Consider the following 17,086-nt stretch of genomic DNA (forward strand, 5'->3'; position numbering starts at 1 on the left):
CACACACACACACACACACACACACACACACACACACACACAAGCCGGTTTTCTGCTCACAGACAGAAGCACTTTCAATGCAGAATCTCTGATATTGACATTGAAGGAATCCTCATCCTAAAACAGGAAACAAGCATGGCTTCATCCGGTTATGGGAATGAACAACCATTGGAAAAGCATCTCACATTATATATTTTTTTACATTTTAGTGACTTACAGTATTGGGTGCATACATTTTTGTACTCATCCCCCTTGGGAATCGAACCCACAACCCTGGTGTTGCAAGCACCATGCTCTACCAACTGAGCCACACAGGACACCATAAAACCCTGTTCCATCCAAAAGTAGAAGAGCAATGTGTGTGTGAGAGAGTGCTGCAATAGTAGGTCCATCTTCCCACAGTCACTGTGACCTGGAGGCTCATCCCTTCTGTGCCTCTGGCCTGACGCACCATATAACTTATATAACAAATCCTTCCTTATTGTCCCACGGGGAGCAGTGTGCGTGTGTGAAGGACAAGATACAGAAATTTCACTATTGGGGCCCCGTCATAAATATGGGATCCTCATTGCCTGTAGGTCTCATGGTTAGGGTTTCCAATAAGTGTGATCTGTCATTTTCGGTGCTTGTCATCCTCCAGCTGTCCTCGTCCTTATCCATAGCCACCACGGCCACTCAGGCCTGCAATTAAAAATAATACTGGAGGATGAGCTACGTTCAGGGACGAGGCCTTTTCTAATATGGGAGCTGGTAATGACAGCGCCAACTGACGCTGGGAGGCAGGAGGATGGGTGAAGAGAGAGAGAGCGAGACATAGAGAGGAACAGGGAGTGATAACCACAGACTGAACTGTCATTGTGGGATTAAACAGAAAATAGCCGGGGGTTTTCTGCGAAACCAGCAGCCCTGCCTTTGAGGGTGGTTCTGGGGAGTTTTGTTGTAGGATAGAAGCGGCCATTTTGGATATTGTGGGCTGGCCATATTAGGTTCCAAGACGTGTCGTAACTCAAAGGGGAAAGCCCCGGCCCTTCTTTGACCTTCAGGGCTCGCAGAGGTCAGGCGCCTGCGGTGTGGGATGAAGCGGAGTCGTCAACGGGACGTCTGGAGTTCGCAGGGAGACGGTTGGTCTACGTGCTGGGAGTGCGGCCAGTCGTTACTTTGTCCCAGGGCTCCAGGACCCCTAAAAACGAGTGCATTCTTTCGATTTAATGTCGTCTTTCTTAGTCTCGTGGCGTCGCGGAGCCTCCTGACAGGTCTCTTTCACATCTCGTGAGACAGTCAATATTGGCACTCGTGTCTCAGTTCTCTCTGCTCCTATGGAGGTGCTCGAGATGTGTCCAGGTCTCTTTGCCTTAGCCACAGCACCGTGCTCCAACTCCATTGATTTATGAATATTGAAACACCACCTTCACAGTGACGACACCAGCGTCATTGTTTGTGTATAGGCTGAAGAAGACCGCTCAGCATTGGGACTTTTACTCTCTCCCTGTGTTTATTTGACTGACCAGTGGCAGGCCTGGTTCTGTTTTAGTTTGGAGTGTTTTTTTAATGTCCCCCCCCCAACTTCCTCCAAACACAGACTCACTTGTGTTTATTTGGACACTGGGGTTGACCTTTGGCCCTTCCAAATGGGTGGCTAAGCCTGCTTGTGGCTACTGTGAAGCCTAGGACCGAAAGGTGTCCGCATGCTAAAGTTCGGCTGGCGCCTAGGACCTTCACTTGAAAAATGAGAAAAAAGTGGCAATTGTACTGTTTTTCCATTTTGAGACGCCGTAGAAAGTATACACTTCCTCAATATAGTCAGAATTAATACAGAATACCTCAAGAAATCTGTCATTCATTTTGCAGTTTTTGTCAATTTTACATCTAGGTTGTTTGGTGCAGTATTTCTTAATGAACAAATTTGCATGAAAACGAGTTTGCCTCCATTGAATGACAACAAAGACTTAATTGAAGAATCCCTACTGTTGATCAATCACCAATGAAGGGGTGTAAACTTCATCTTGGTCTCAGCAAAAAATGTTGTGTGCCGGAACAGCTGATAAAAAAACCTTACAGAAGTCCAAAACGAACAAAAACGTCACAAAATGTAATCATAATATATGCACAAACTCTTCGGAACTGTTTTGGCTGGGAAGAATGCAGACGCATTAAGCCTCTACTGCTACCGTACATGGCAGTACGGTCAAGGAGGCTTCTCTCTTCGGAACACTAAATACTTACTGTACAGGTCTGGTGCCCGTTCCAATAGTGTAGATTCATCCTTCCTTCTGACCTTAGTCACTGATCTGTAAGGGATTAGGTAAGTGAAAAAGAGATTATTGGCTTCTTGTTTCATTAATCCTTCCCTCCTGGATCTGGGATTAAGGGAACGAAATAAGTTATTCCTTTATTCAAACATCAATGTTTAGTTGCGGTTGCAGAACAATTTTGTAAATACTCACAGGTTGTCGACTAGTTTGAAGTGTGGATTGGGATGAGAGGGTTGGGCCAGTAACCAAAAGGTTGCTGGTTCGAATCCCTGAGCTGACTTGGTGAAAGACCTGCTGATGTGCCCTTGTGCAAGGCACTTAACCCTATTTGCTCCAGGGTTACCGTCAATAATGGGATGGGAGTGGGATGGGAGTGGGATGTGCAAAAAACTCATTTCCAATTCCCACGTGTATGATATACACTTGTACATGTGTGAAATAGAACAAATGTAAGCAAGCATCGAATTACTATTATTTACAAAAAGTTGACCGCAACATCAGAGCAGCTAAGACACGCTAAAAGCCAAGCACTCAGCAACACAGATGTTTCATGCCTTTTATGAAGGCACTTTGTGTTAACTCATTTGACGCCTTTCATTTCTGAAACAATGTATGTCCTGAAGTTTGTCAGTATCTGGGTGTGTGATTCATGTATGATTCAAGATGGGCCTCGAGTTTGCATGACAGTCATTTAGACTTTTTCCTTTTTGTTCAACCACACATCTGACCATAGCCCCCAGGGAAAAAACAACAAGGCTTAGTGGTTTTTCCAAAACATTATACTTTATAGTGTAGATGTCAAAGAGAAAATGTTAGAGCTAAGGTCCCCAGAAAAAAGTACTATTCTGTAACAATGGAGAGAACAAGAGTCAAAAGAAAACAATATAAAAACATATTAATTTCATACATTTTGTAAACCTATAACTGTTATTTTTCTTACCACAGTGGTCACAGATATTACTGGCTGAAGTGGAATGACGACAAAATAGGCCATTCATCTGAACAGAGCCCTTTGATATCTCCAGACGCCTCGAAAACAAAACGTCTCTCCGTCCCAACTTCAAATGATATAATAAGTTGGTCTCTCCTGTTGTCTCCTGTCGTTTAGTTTCCCTCAAACAGTTTTTGTGCACAAATACAGTAAAATCTATTGTCTGTATGTCATAAGTGCTAGATCAAGATGTTGTAAAATATTAAGTCGTTCAGTTTGTTGTTGATCTTTTTTTTTTACATGTAAAAAGCACATCTGTCAGACCAACCTGGAGTGCCGTTCTTCCTCATCGTCAATTGCGGGGGAAAAGAAAAATAGGTTGCAAAAAAACAAGTTCTTGCGTCATGCTTCGCTCCCGAATCCCGACGCTGTGATAAAAACGTACTTCTGTCCATTCAGTGCTTTTTGTCTTGTGCAGATAAGTTACAGGGACAGAGACAGGCATGCGGACACACAAACCATGCAGAGAAAGTTAGAGGTGGTGGAAGAGGAATGGTGCAGAATCCGGCAACCAGGCCCTTTAAATAAACGACAGACAATCCTCAGGCCTTTTTTGTGAGAAGAGGAGAAAAAAACAGGAGGAGAAAGATAAAAAATGATAAAACAAAGAAAAACAAAACAAATGGAATGTCTGTAGAGCACGAGAATGTTCAAATGACTATCTGGACACTATGATAACCAGATAGTATAAAGTCCCTTTGAGAAAGATTGCTTGAATACAAGTGACTAAACCATAACTGCCAATTGCTCAGGCTGGTGCACTGAGCATTCTGGGAGAGCTCTGGATGATCGGTTACTATTGTGCCCCAATACAATAACAACAACCACAACTGTGACGCAGACTCGACTATTAATTCATACTCCACCCCCTTGGCTGAGACTGGATCCATTGAGATGACCCTTGACCTCACTAGTCGTCTGCTACAGCCGTCAGAGAGGAGCAGTTTGGGCTGGATGAGGTCAAAGGGAGAGGGGGGGGGGGACTTTTGATGAGTTAACTATGACACCTGGGCTTATGGTGATTAATCATTATAGGGAAACTCTTGTGTAATTATCATGTCATTCCAAGACAGGTCCTTCGGGAACAGGTATTCATGGGTGCAAAGGGAAGCCAGGCTTCCCCCAAAATTGAAGTAAAATAACATATAAAATAATGTATCTTTTGTCTCTCTGTGTTTCATCATTTTCCTTCAATTCGCAAGAGGCTGAATGTATCTCACCGGAGAAAGCATCCAAGCGAGTAAAACAGTGCCGTTCTGTCTCTGTATGTGTAGGCCATCTATCTGATGCTGTCTGGTCAAAAAGAGTATGATATTGTTGCTGCCCATAGCATTGAATGCAAGGGAAGCCAGTGAGCATTTGCCTTCCTTGATATTTTTTTTTATATACAATAACAGCCAATCAGCCTTGAGCTAAACTGAGCGAGCTCAACTGTGAATGGTCCTGGCACACCAAAAAAAGTGTTAAGGGAAGTCAGTTTGGATTTGGCTTCACACTAATCACTTCAAATAAAGTCAACTGTCATTGACAGAAAAAAACTTGAATTGTTGCATCTCGTTGTGTTGTTGTCCTCTGGTGGCTAGCTAAAATTGTCCCTTTACTAAATGAGTCATGGACGGAGATAGGGATTTGGACTTGTGGTTTTACTTAATTATCCATACTGGCCAATGATTTTAACGGCAATTCGGTTCTAACCATAAATTCATACATTTGTGCCTCTGGTCTGAGAGGATAGAAGTTCAATATGTAGCTAGATGTAGTTGGTGAATGTTAATTAGCTGGCTAATTGTTGCCAATGAAAGGAAGTTAGGCTAGCGACAAAGCATTTTAGCCAGGTAGCCTAGGACAACAAAAACTAAAAACGTGTACTGTATGACAGAGTCATAAACCGTTTCGGCAAGAGAGGGGGATGGCATTGGCGTTTCTCTACAAGTAGGGTGAGTCAACATGTTTTTTCTACTTCATTGCACACACACACACACAGAGAAATCAGTACTATGGACAGGCACATCCTATTTAGCTTACGTTGATTGGACTGAATGGCTTTTGGAATATTCTAGTTGTCACTGTATTAGACTAAGCATAGGTGATTTGATCATGTTGAAGTTGAAATGGTGCTGGAATAGTGGAGGCAGCTCCTGTTTTCTTTGCGATTTGCGGTAACTCTCCGGTGTCCTAAATCAAGTTGTTTAGTAGTCCAAAAAATGTCAGAAACATTCACTTGATTGACCATGCTGTAGGTCATGTAACTGTTTGTTACAATATACTTTGTGGATAGATGTTCCACTGGACAGATGTTGCTCCCCAGTTTTGTGGTGAAACAAAGCTGTGGTTGAATTTATTCTGCCACTGTGTCTCCTTATTGTCTCGGCCTTAGGCCTATATACATCACGGTCGCAGGGCATATGAACTAACGGGTTATAGAGCAAACCACGCAATTATCACAACACATAAGTTGCAATATGGCATTTTTTACTGGCTTGGCTTCCCCAGTGATTTTATCCAAGCACCGCTACTGCTTCTGAATTACAAATCCTTAGATAGTATACAGAAGGTTTTACAAAACACAGCTAGAGTGTTTGGTTGCAGGTCAGAAAGTGTTACCTATGTAAGATTGTGAAATTCCACTGTAACCCCATGTTTACATGGGTGGATTGTCACATTGTTTTAATGGAGAAGGAAATTCAATATAAGAGACAAGCGACTTGTCCTTTCCCTAAGCCTTTGTTTGGGAACAGCCTTTCTACTCCTCTATGTAGTGTCAGGAAGTATTAATAGAGCCTAGGTCAGTGGTGTATACTGTAGAGAAAAAGACACCAAATGGGATGCTACTGTACTGAACCCTCAGCCAATGGCAGCCAGGAATAATGAACAGTGCCCTCAGCGACACCAGCAAGGGCCGAACCAGACCAGGGAATGAAACATGAGCATATGACTTTGCAATTCTAATTTTCTTTTCCCCAAAACAAGATTGTAATTTCTCATAAGATATAATATACTTATAGATGTGTTGTCATATATAAATCTACCATGAACACCCAGCATAGTAAACACACAACTGTTGGAATCGTTATACAAAGTAGAAATATTTGCATACCCCATCCCTCCCCTCACAACCCCAGAACGTTTCACCGTGAAAAGGAACTGTACAAAGTGTAAGAGAGAGAAAGAACTCAAAAGAATACAAAATGACAGGAAAACAACTCAAAAGTAGAACGACCAAAGACACTGGAGCCCACTGCTTAAGACAACGGGGACAAAACGGAAACAAGAGAAGAGACAAAGACGGGTAAAAACAACACGGATGGAGGAGTCATCAAAACAACCGTGGTGGAAACATCCAGAAGAAAGATCCACGCAGAATCTTCTCAGTTCTTCCTCGTTTACCAACAGTAGAAAAAAAGGGATTATGACGTCAATGGGACAACGTAGAAGGTAGTTGCCAAGAGGCGCAACATGAGTTGGGGGGGGGGGGGGATCAATATACCATATTCAGATCACTACTTCATTCATTCTCTGTATTCTGAGCTACAGGTGTTTGTGAACTAAGTCAAATGTATGTAGTTAGAGACCCAGTTATTTAATGTGTCTCACACACACGAGGTTAAAAACCCTTTCCTGTGCCTAAAAACACACACCTAGCAGTAGCTATGATGACTGTGTCAATGTATAAAGGGTTTGTTTACTGGATTGTGACATGTGACACACACACACACTCAGTAGCAACTGACACTTGGGGAGCAACTGTGCCTAACAAGGAGCGTGGACCGAATGTCAGAGAATACGGGTGCCACTTGCTCCCCTCTGTAAACTCACAAAGGTGGGTACACGTCTGTCTAACTGCTCTGTCACTATGGTAACACAAAGACTCATGAGCTTTGTGGTTGTTTATCTCTTTGAACAACGCAAAAAAAGAACGGCTAATTCTGGGTAGAGCCCCTAAATGAAGGTAAGAGCATCTGAACATTGTGACATTACCACGTTTTGAAGGGTGAGGTGTGTAAAGATAGAAATTGGTCAACTGTTATAATTCCCTCACAGAGAACAATTTTGAACGTAAAGTCATGATAGCAATATCTGTCCTATGTGGTTACAATACTACGTGGCACCAGACTATTGAGCTGATAGCAACGTCACGCTTTGGCATAATTTCTTGTCTTACTACAACTATTTTTGAACAGCATTCTAGTTTAAAATGGCAAATCTCTCTAGTACAGACTACAGTGCATGCTAGCTAACTCTTTCGTAGAGGTGGCGTGTATTTGGTAAAGGGTTTATATACCAGAAGATAGCTACATCATTGGCTGATGTTTCAAGCATTGAAGGCTCTCGTTCCACTGAAAAAGACTCAACCATGTTAGTCCCTGTGTAGCACGGCAACTACCTTCGAAACAATAGTAAAGGGGTTACGACAAGTAGTGTTTGACTTGGAGTTTGTGTGCCGGTAGTCAGCTGCGGTGAGCTCCTTCCCAAGTCAAGCACTGACAACAAGGTCAAATGGAACAGGGTGGGACAGTAGGCTATAGGGAAGTCAGGGTAAACATGCCAAGGGCCTCCAGTCTATGTGCCATCGTATCGGCATTGCCAGTCTCACTACCACAAAAGGAGATGAGACGTGAGAGCGAGAGGAGGGCACCTCTCTCCCTCCAAAACAAATTTAAGGCAAAGCTCTTCGTCTTGAGTTCATCGTGAAATCCACTAGGCAGGAACTAGAAAGGCACAAACTCACAGTCTTTTTACAGTCGGTCATCTCAAACCAGAAGAGCTGGGGCCTCATTTATCAACCGCTGCGTACATTTCTTACAAAATTCTGCCGTACGTGGACATTCTAGGATTTGTGTGCAGAACAAATGATTGGGATTTATCAAACTGTTGCACTCAACATATATGCATGTTTTCATTGATTAATCAGAGCCATACTATATTTGTGCACTCGTGAACGAGCGTTACCACCCTGCATGGAAAAACGCCCTCCATTCACCTTTTATGGTAACAAAAACACCCTCATTTGCTGTATAATTTGGAGATATTGGAACTGGGCCACGATAGTCACTAAAAGAAAGTGCAATGGTAAATGTGATCACATTTCTGTAGAGGTGTGGGCAGAATGTTGTCATCTTTTGCAGTGACTTTTTTAAACTATAGAGAGTGCCACTGGCCATGTATTCGGCAAGATTGATTGTCTATTGAACAATTGAAAAGTAAATGCTGCTTAGAGCCCAGACTTCTATACAAAATAAGAATTGTTGTTCAATATTTTGTTCATCAATACATGATTGTGTTTATGTTTCCTGCTTTGGCATAGTCTCTGAGATTAAATAGGCTATGATGTCGCGCTCCTATCGCACAAGGATACTTTAGCCTACCTATACTGTCATTGGCTACTGGTCTATTTACTTTCGAGCATGCTTGGCTATTGAATGAGAGATGGATAAATGGTAGCGTAATATTTGTTGTGTAGCAGAAATGAACCAGTCATGTCAGAAAAGGAGAGACATGTCCTGCAATATGATTGATTTAGGCCTATATAATAAAAGTTAAATAAATATATTATGCGACATGCTGCTATGTGATCTCCTAACCAACGGCAAATGCATCTGTTTTATCAATAGGCATATACATTTTAATGTTTTTATCAGCCTACCATTATTATAATTCCCGTGCATCAAACACCTACATTTCCTCCAAAATAACAATATTTACTTCCAATACGGTTGATCAACCACTAGAAGTTGCGCGTGCGCATGGTCTGAGATTTCATTGGATATACGCACACTTTCCCATCAAGTTCAAAATTGATAAACACCAACCTTTAAGGGAAAACTGGCGCACGTCTGGAGCACTACTTCGAACGTAGCGAGTGTGTCTGAGACTCTTTTTTTGTGCGCACGCACCTTTGATAAACGAGGCCCCAGGTCACCTGTCCATCGTGTTCTCCTTCTCTTTTCCTTGCTTTATACCTTTCCTCTTCTGTAAAAAAAAACGCCTGCTTTTGCCAATCGGAAAATGTGCCAAGAAATATCAGCAAACCCTGTCGACATCTCTCCTTTCTCAAAGTCTTTCATGAATGGTAACAATCAAACATTCGTAAACAAAGTAGTAACTACATCACAGGACTCGGTTGCTGTTTCTCCTGAACGGAAGAGGAAAAAGGAACAAATGACAGAAAGAAAATACGAAAGGAGATGGCTAAATGAGAAATTCTGTGTCTGGAGCACTACTTCGAACGTAGCGAGTGTGTCTGTTCCCGCAAAAAATCACAGACACTCAATGTTGCCAGCGTGGGGTGATTTAAAGTCACCTTAGATCCCACCCGTCCTGGAGTAAAGACCTGACAAGACCTGGCAACCCGGGGCTCCTTGTGTTCTGCCTCCCCACGTAGAGACGGAACCACACATCGGGGGCGTTTTAGTCCGTCCATTCTGGGCAAGTGACGTCTTCCATTTCCGTTTCATACCAAGTCGTTTTATACGTTGCCCCCTGTCCCCCGGGGCTGATGCGCCTCCTAGACAGGGTGCGAGTGGGGCCAAGGGGTGGGTCAAATTGAAATGGAGGTTGGCTGAGTACTAAATGGGAGACCTAAATTGGAGACCTTGAGTGTCTCTGAATGGTGAAGGGGGCTTGGTCAGCCCTCCATAGGCTCCTCCTCGCTCCTGGAGAAAGAAGGGACAATGACACCTGTCACAGGCAGCACTTCCACACTACACATGTCAACTGCAGGAAGGTGTGAGACTAGTGAGTATCAGAAACCTCTGCACATTTAGGTTGGATCAATTTTTTTTATATATTTTTTTAAAATTGTACTGAAGAGCTAAGCTTTTGGTCGATGTGACCTTCGGCGTAAAACACACACACACACACACACACACACACACACACACACACACACACACACACACACACACACACACACACACACACACACACACACACACACACACACGCACGCACACACACACACGCAGGCCTCACAAGGGGACGTACTTCCTCTGCTTGTTGGCCACAGAGAGGGAGGCCATGGCGGTGACGGTCTCGGCCTCCTCCGACTCACACCGGCAAGCCTCGCTCAGAGAGTAGCCCAGCGTGGAGGCCCCGCGCTGCAGAGAGCGCCAGTTTTTACCTACAGGACAGGACAAAGGTGAAAGGTTAAGGATCATGATAATAACATAGAGAAACTACACCAGGGGTCAAACAACTTCAGTCATCCGGGGCTGAGTGCTGCTGTTTTTCTTTTTTTCTGATCTAAGACCATCGTTGAGATTTGATGGTAAATGCACACTGGCAAATCAAATCTCTGAATCATTCTGTGGTTCTAGCAGATAGAGTGGGGCTATTTCCTGTGTGAGTAGAGTAGAGCGACACTCACTGTGTGCCTCCAGCACCTTCTCCATGGAGTGAACAGCGTTGGGGTTGGGCCTCTGCTGCATCACCTCCTCAGGGATAGGATCCAACTGGGGAGAGACACACACACATACACACACTGGAGTGAGTGACAGGTTACATACAACACGGCAATAGCAGAACAGAAAAAAACTGAAGATCATAACTTGATTACTTCTGACTGTGGACTTCTGCCCAGTGTTGAATCACCCAGCCAGCCCAGCGGTGGAGAACATTTGGACGCAATAACAATAGGCTCACAGATGCACTGTAGCCTCCCACTCAAGGAGCTACTCTCCACCACAGGCTACAATGTGTGCTTTTGTGCTGGGTCCCACTTTACACACACACACACACACACACACTTTACACACACACACACACACACACACACACACACACACACACACACACACACACACACACACACACACACACACACACACACACACACACACACACACACACACACACACTATGGGAATACTCTGTTCAGAGAGTCAGACGAAGCCATGAAGGAGAGGAGAGAGGAAACGGGGGCATTCCCCAAGCTGCCTTTCCAATCCGGAACGATTCCATTTCCCTCTGGCTCACAGTGTGTGCTGCTTTTTTTCACCTTGTGCGCAGAACCCCCCCCCCCCCCAAAAGCCCCAAATGCTTCTATGTATAAACACCGAAATAAATAAAGGCAGGCAGCTGTATTTTTTGCCCTATCATAACCTTGCTCGAAACTGAAAAGTGGAGGAGAAGCTAGAAAAAGTCTTGAAACATTAGAAGAAGGAAGACGAGAGAGAGAGGAAAAAGGGATCGCCGGTCGGTCCCGTTCGGCCAAGGCTGGAAGTTTTCTTTTAATTAAAACAAATAGAGGGTGGGAGGGGGTGAGGAGGGCGACGGGAGAGGCCAGTCTAAGGAGAGGGATACTTTAATCCGGCTGTGACACGACAAGCTGCATCATATACACACACACACACAAGGGTACACACTCACGGACGCACACACAAGCACGCACTCGCTCAAACACACACACGCAAGCAAGCAAGTGTGCAAGAACGCATGTGTACACACACACACACACACACACACACACAAACATTCACACTCTCACTCACACACACGCAACATTTCCTAGCCCCTTGGCCTCTTTAGTACAACCTTACATAGTCTAATCTTCTTTCAAAACACGACAAGACCTTGGGATGGGTCCCTTCAATCGAACCTGCATTGCTGTATAGTATCACATAATGTTTTGTGGTACTGAAAAACACACACATACTGTTGTCCTATCATTCACTCCCTTGAGTTGAGCAGCAGTGGTGCACATGGATGTCTGTCATGCAACTCCGGCACATTTTGAGGAAACAGGCCTCAGAGCGCGGGTCTGTCAGTACTAAGATCAGGGGTTGGCGCTGGTCCAGTGCACACATGCATGTACAGACAACAAAGCACTTTGTTCAATTTAGGCGTCACTTATGCCAGGCCACCGGATAGCCTTTAGTGATGCCCACCAAATAGAGGGACCTTACACTCAAAGCACGTTTAAAAAAAGCTGGGACACACTGCTAAACCATTCAAATACTGCTGAGTTCGGTCCCTATCACTCATCCTTCTGTCTAGTTTTGATCTTATTTTCTCTCGTTCCTCACAGGAACAAGCCAAGGCTCCATGAATGTGTGCCCATTACTGTGTTTGTGGTTTTCAGTGGATCACTTCCAGTTCCTAGCAGCCCAGTCATCTCTCCACCACTACCCCTCCTCCTCCACTACCCCACTACTACCCCCAGAGACCCCCTACCTCCAGCCTGGCCTTGCACCATAGCCAGGGAGGGGGTCCCCACACGGGGCCAGGCCGGGGGGCTCTGTGGGCTGTCTGTCTGTCAGTTTGACGAGCAGCTGTGCCGCACGCCTATAAACTTTAATGGCTCTTGTCAGCGCGCTACGGACCTGCCTGGCAGGTATGACACACACGGCGCCCCCCTACGGCATCCACCGTGACGCAGAGCGTTTATTTGAGTTTCTAACCCCTCTAACCAAACCTCTCTTCCCTCTTCTCCACCTCTCCTTCATCCCTCCATCTTCATAGCGAGAGAACCATTGCCTTTTTCCAACAGAGAGAGCGAGAGACAGAGCGAGAGCCAGAGCCAGAGCCAGAGCCACAGACACAGACACAGAGAGAGAGAGAGAGAGAAGAGCTTTTGTTGGAGGACAGTATACTATCACTCTGTCCGTTGCTGCCTGCCTGCTTAAATCCAAATCTGTCTGTTTGAGTGTGTGGCACGGCCTTCAAACGCATGCGGTTGAAGCCAACAAATAAAATACAAATTCTGTGAAAGGCGGTGAAACCATAACACTGGGTGGGAGGAATTTTACTTGTTCAGTAGACTCAAGACATCTATTGTTTGTTGGTTGCTTGGTCGGGGCGAAGGATCGATCGCTGACACCGGTTGATTACGCTGTGCTAGTTTAACGAGCTAACTACGTATCGAGCAAAGCAGGTGACCTTTTATGCAGCGCCGGTACATTTCTGTTCGCTAAAGAGAGTGAAACGCTAAAGCCTGAGAGGGCCAGGTGAAATGGACCACGCTTACTGTAGCTAGAGTGTAAACACCAGGGATAACTTCGTCAGCGACTAGCAACAATTGGCGTATTAGCCTGTTGTTGATCAAATAATCGCTAACGACCCCAATTTGGAGGAGGGGGCGCAACATCTGCTTGCGAACATTTGTCAATTAGTCACGAGGTCAGAGTTGACTGGCATTGACACCAATGCATCATTCATGAGAAATTTAACTAGAGAGGCTTTAGTGATTATACACTCAAAGCGTAAAGTTGACTCACCGATTTGTATCATTTCTCCCCCCCAAGCTAATCCAAGCCACTTTCAAAGGGAACCCAACGCTCGCTATAGCAAAGCTAGTCTTAACCTGGCAATAAAATGGGGGAATATGTTTCTCACTGTGGAGTGCCCAGTAAAATGCTTGATGGACACACTACAGTCACACAGGAGGCAGTGGGGCTGTAAACCCAATCTAGACGTTTGGCCCCGATTGTGGACCTGTCTTAACCCCTAGTATGTCTACATTTGAGACCTTATTCTTAGGCCAATGAGAGACCAATGATCATTTTTGGTAATGCATTTTAGTTTAGTGTTTTAGTTAAGTAATTTGAGTGTTGCTCGAATAACTGAAAGCCCTGCCTCTGACTTCACAAACAAATACAGCAGCAGACTAGCATCTCTACGTAACATACACATCCACATCCACGAACACACAAGACCCCTTCCCCCCCTCTCTATTAGCCACATCAAACTGCCGCTGGCGAGTCATTACGCTGCATTCCACCTCCGTTACACTGGACCTTTTGCAAAGACTCTGATAAAACACTCGCATCCGGCCATTGTGATTAGCAACGTTTTAACTTTCTTCTTTTATCTGTTTGTCTCCACTGCCTTGCGTTTCTCCCTCTCGTCCCATTACAACTTGTTGAACGGGTCAACACACTAACGAGGGTCTGATCTGCACTTGTTCGTAGACTGACAGGGCTCTTGCCAAACACCCAATGAGAAAAGGCAATGCAAATCACAGTGGGTCTGGCCAATCACCAGTGTTTAAATACGGCGGCAGCTCATGGCCAGTCAAAGGCGACTAATGAGCCGTTTGTTCTAACTCCTTATCAACGGGTGTTGTGGCGTTGCGTTTTTCCTCTTGCCCAACACCCGGCGTGAAACTCGAACCCCAGAGCTCGCTGGTTTATGACAATAGCTTCCTCCCCCGACTTCAAATGATTCCCCAATTTCCTTTGATTCTGCGATCTCTCTAGGCCTGTTGGTGACCCTGTCGGGAGAGGTGTGAGGGTAACCACTTTCAGATGTGGGCTGGTGACGGGGTCCCGGGGAGGAGGGCGAAAAAGGGAGCCTTACAGGGCCAGGGCCTCTTTTTAGACTTCCAGACTCGCTTTGACCTGCCCATTGACCCCACGAAACAACCCTCTCTCCTGGCTACTGAAACATGAGACCATCCCAGTCCTAACCTTTCCAGGAGTAACCTTCCATTCTTCCTCTTCTTATTCTTCTCTCTCTGTCTTCTTTCTCTATCCTCCTTCATTGCCTCCATGTATTAAACCAAGTCATTACTCTCAGTGGTAAATTGGAGGAGAAGGGACTTTGGAGAGTGGCGTTGCAGGCTCCCGGTGTGATGTTACTGTAATCGTCGTCATGGCAATGACCTCTGAGTCATTCAAAGGCACCAGTGCAGGTAAACAGATTAAGGTTATTGCATTAAAGGGCCAATCAGCAGTTGCAACATCCATTTTTGGACTCTTGAAGAATATTGATTAGAAATCCCTCATGAGCATAGTTCGACTGTCTCACCCCATCAGAACCCAAGCTTGTTTTATTCCAATGTTTGTAATCAAAGTAAATGTAAACAAACGTATAGTTTCAAAACATGGATGGTCAGTCCTTGCATCCATAGCTCGGTTTATGAATTTGAGAGTGGTTACATTTCTCCAGCCCCAAACATGAGCTTTTTACCAAAACAAAGGCGGGGAAAACACTGTGTTATTGTTTCTACTGCTGATTGCACCTTTAAGGCTCAACAGAACGTTTGTGTAGCTCCCCCTCCAAAGCAAACCTTGTTCCAGCTCAGAACTGTTAAGATCTAGTTCTTCTGACAGGTTAGCATTGCTGTGGAGCTCAAATTCCTTTCCACTTTGAGTTTTTTTTGGTGGGTTTAGAACGGTTTGACCGCGATCCACTCCTCTCCAATGCCACAGCTGGTCCCTGTCACTCTAGATCAAAGCTGCAACGGTTGTTCGCTGCTTTCCCTTTCTCTGGGGCGGTTGGTTGAGGTGACCACGTTTTATTAGCGCCGGTTCAGCATTATTGTTCTGTTTGTTTTGCTTCGGGCCCAAGATCCACATTGGAGCAGGGCCATCTGGTTTTTTACGGTTCCAAGAGCTTATTTACTGCCTTGTCTGGAGGGAGGGCTAGAATAACACAGGCACCCAAGCCAGTCCTCTTATCCCCCAGTCCAGTCTCACCAGACCATTTTATCTCTTCCTGGCGTTTATCGATCTGTACTCAACTTCGCCAGCATCTAGTGCAATACTAACAGTGTGCATGAATAATCATCCTGCATGTACATCCATAACTTCACGGTTAGCCAGCTAGCTACCTTTCCAATATCTCTCACTCGTTGTCCATTTTGCTGGAGTAATATGCGCCGGTGCGCACATGAAAAGAAATCCCAGCAGTGCTTCCAATTTTGTTACCCACTCTATGATCTTATAAGGTAAACCGAAATGCCAAAGCTGCTACTGTTTACTTGCCTTTGAATCACGAGGTAGCATTCCGTTTTACAACAATAAAAATACACTTACACACCGCTCTTTGGTGCACTATTAGACTGAGGGGCGGTACATTACGAGTTATAGCCACGTACGCCTCTCGTTAATGGAGGTTTTACAGTTTCACTGGGCTAACTGGCAAACGGTTTAAGCAGGTTCTCTCCTTGTCTATGTCCCAAATTACACCCTATTGGACCATAGTGCTCTGGTCAAAAGTAGTGCACCATATAGGGAATAGGATGCCGTTTGGGACGCATGTCTTGTCCAACGACAGAAAACACAGAGGATGTGTGTTTGTGGCCTGGTCTGGTCTGGTCTGCAGCAACACTTAAGAGACGGTCACTTGCTCAAAATAAATTACGTTTATACAAACGCAGGATGCAGGGGCCTGGAAATTCACTACTATCAGAGGTTCTATTTCAGCCTCTGACCACTGCACTCCCTCTGTATTAGACATGACATCAGCACTTCATCTGTTTATACAGGGTCAGCACTAGCCAAGGGACAGCACTGGCCAAGGGACAGCACTATCCAAGGGTCATCACTAGCCAAGGGACAGCACTAGCCAAGGGACAGCACTAGCCAAGGGTCAGCACTAGCCAAGGGACAGCACTAGCCAAGGGACAGCACTAGCCAAGGGACAGCACTAGCCAAGGCACAGCACTAGCCAAGGGACAGCACTAGCCAAGGGACAGCACTAGCCAAGGGACAGCACTAGCCAAGGGACAGCACTAGCCAAGGGACAGCACTAGCCAAGGGTCAGCACTAGCCAACCCGTTTAATTGTCTTCCAATATTTCCGTGTGGACTATTCATTATTCAATATTTAGATAGGACACTATGGTCCCTATGGCTTTCAGCTGGTGCCCACATCACAAGTCCTCAGGGTCTTTCTCAGGTCATTTGTCTTGATGAACAAAAAGTGTCTGACTTAAATGTATAAGGACAGAAGCCAGACCTCAAATAACTGAAACAGTTATGGTGGCACACACACACACACACACACACACACACACACACACACACACACACACACACACACACACACACACACACACACACACACACACACACACACACACACACACACACACACATACACACACACACATAAACACTGAA

General features: G+C 45.1%; 1 protein-coding gene across 4 annotated transcripts in view; it reads right to left on the minus strand.

The window, feature by feature from the left end:
- Nucleotides 1-3,013: 3,013 nt before the first annotated feature.
- LOC139546994 (histone deacetylase 4-like) overlaps nt 3,014-17,086 on the minus strand; it is a 257,932-nt gene continuing 243,859 nt past the window's right edge. For all 4 annotated transcript variants that reach the window (XM_071356019.1, XM_071356018.1, XM_071356017.1 and 1 more), the window contains 3 exons: nt 10,610-10,694; nt 10,228-10,363; nt 3,014-9,896 (listed from right to left, as the gene is read on the minus strand). In XM_071356019.1, coding sequence (XP_071212120.1) covers nt 9,869-9,896; nt 10,228-10,363; nt 10,610-10,694 — 249 coding nt within the window. In that variant the 3' untranslated portion in view covers nt 3,014-9,868. The remainder of the gene's footprint in view (nt 9,897-10,227; nt 10,364-10,609; nt 10,695-17,086) is intronic.

Source organism: Salvelinus alpinus, chromosome 20, assembly GCF_045679555.1.
Source record: "Salvelinus alpinus chromosome 20, SLU_Salpinus.1, whole genome shotgun sequence".
Taxonomy (NCBI): Eukaryota; Metazoa; Chordata; class Actinopteri; order Salmoniformes; family Salmonidae; genus Salvelinus; species Salvelinus alpinus.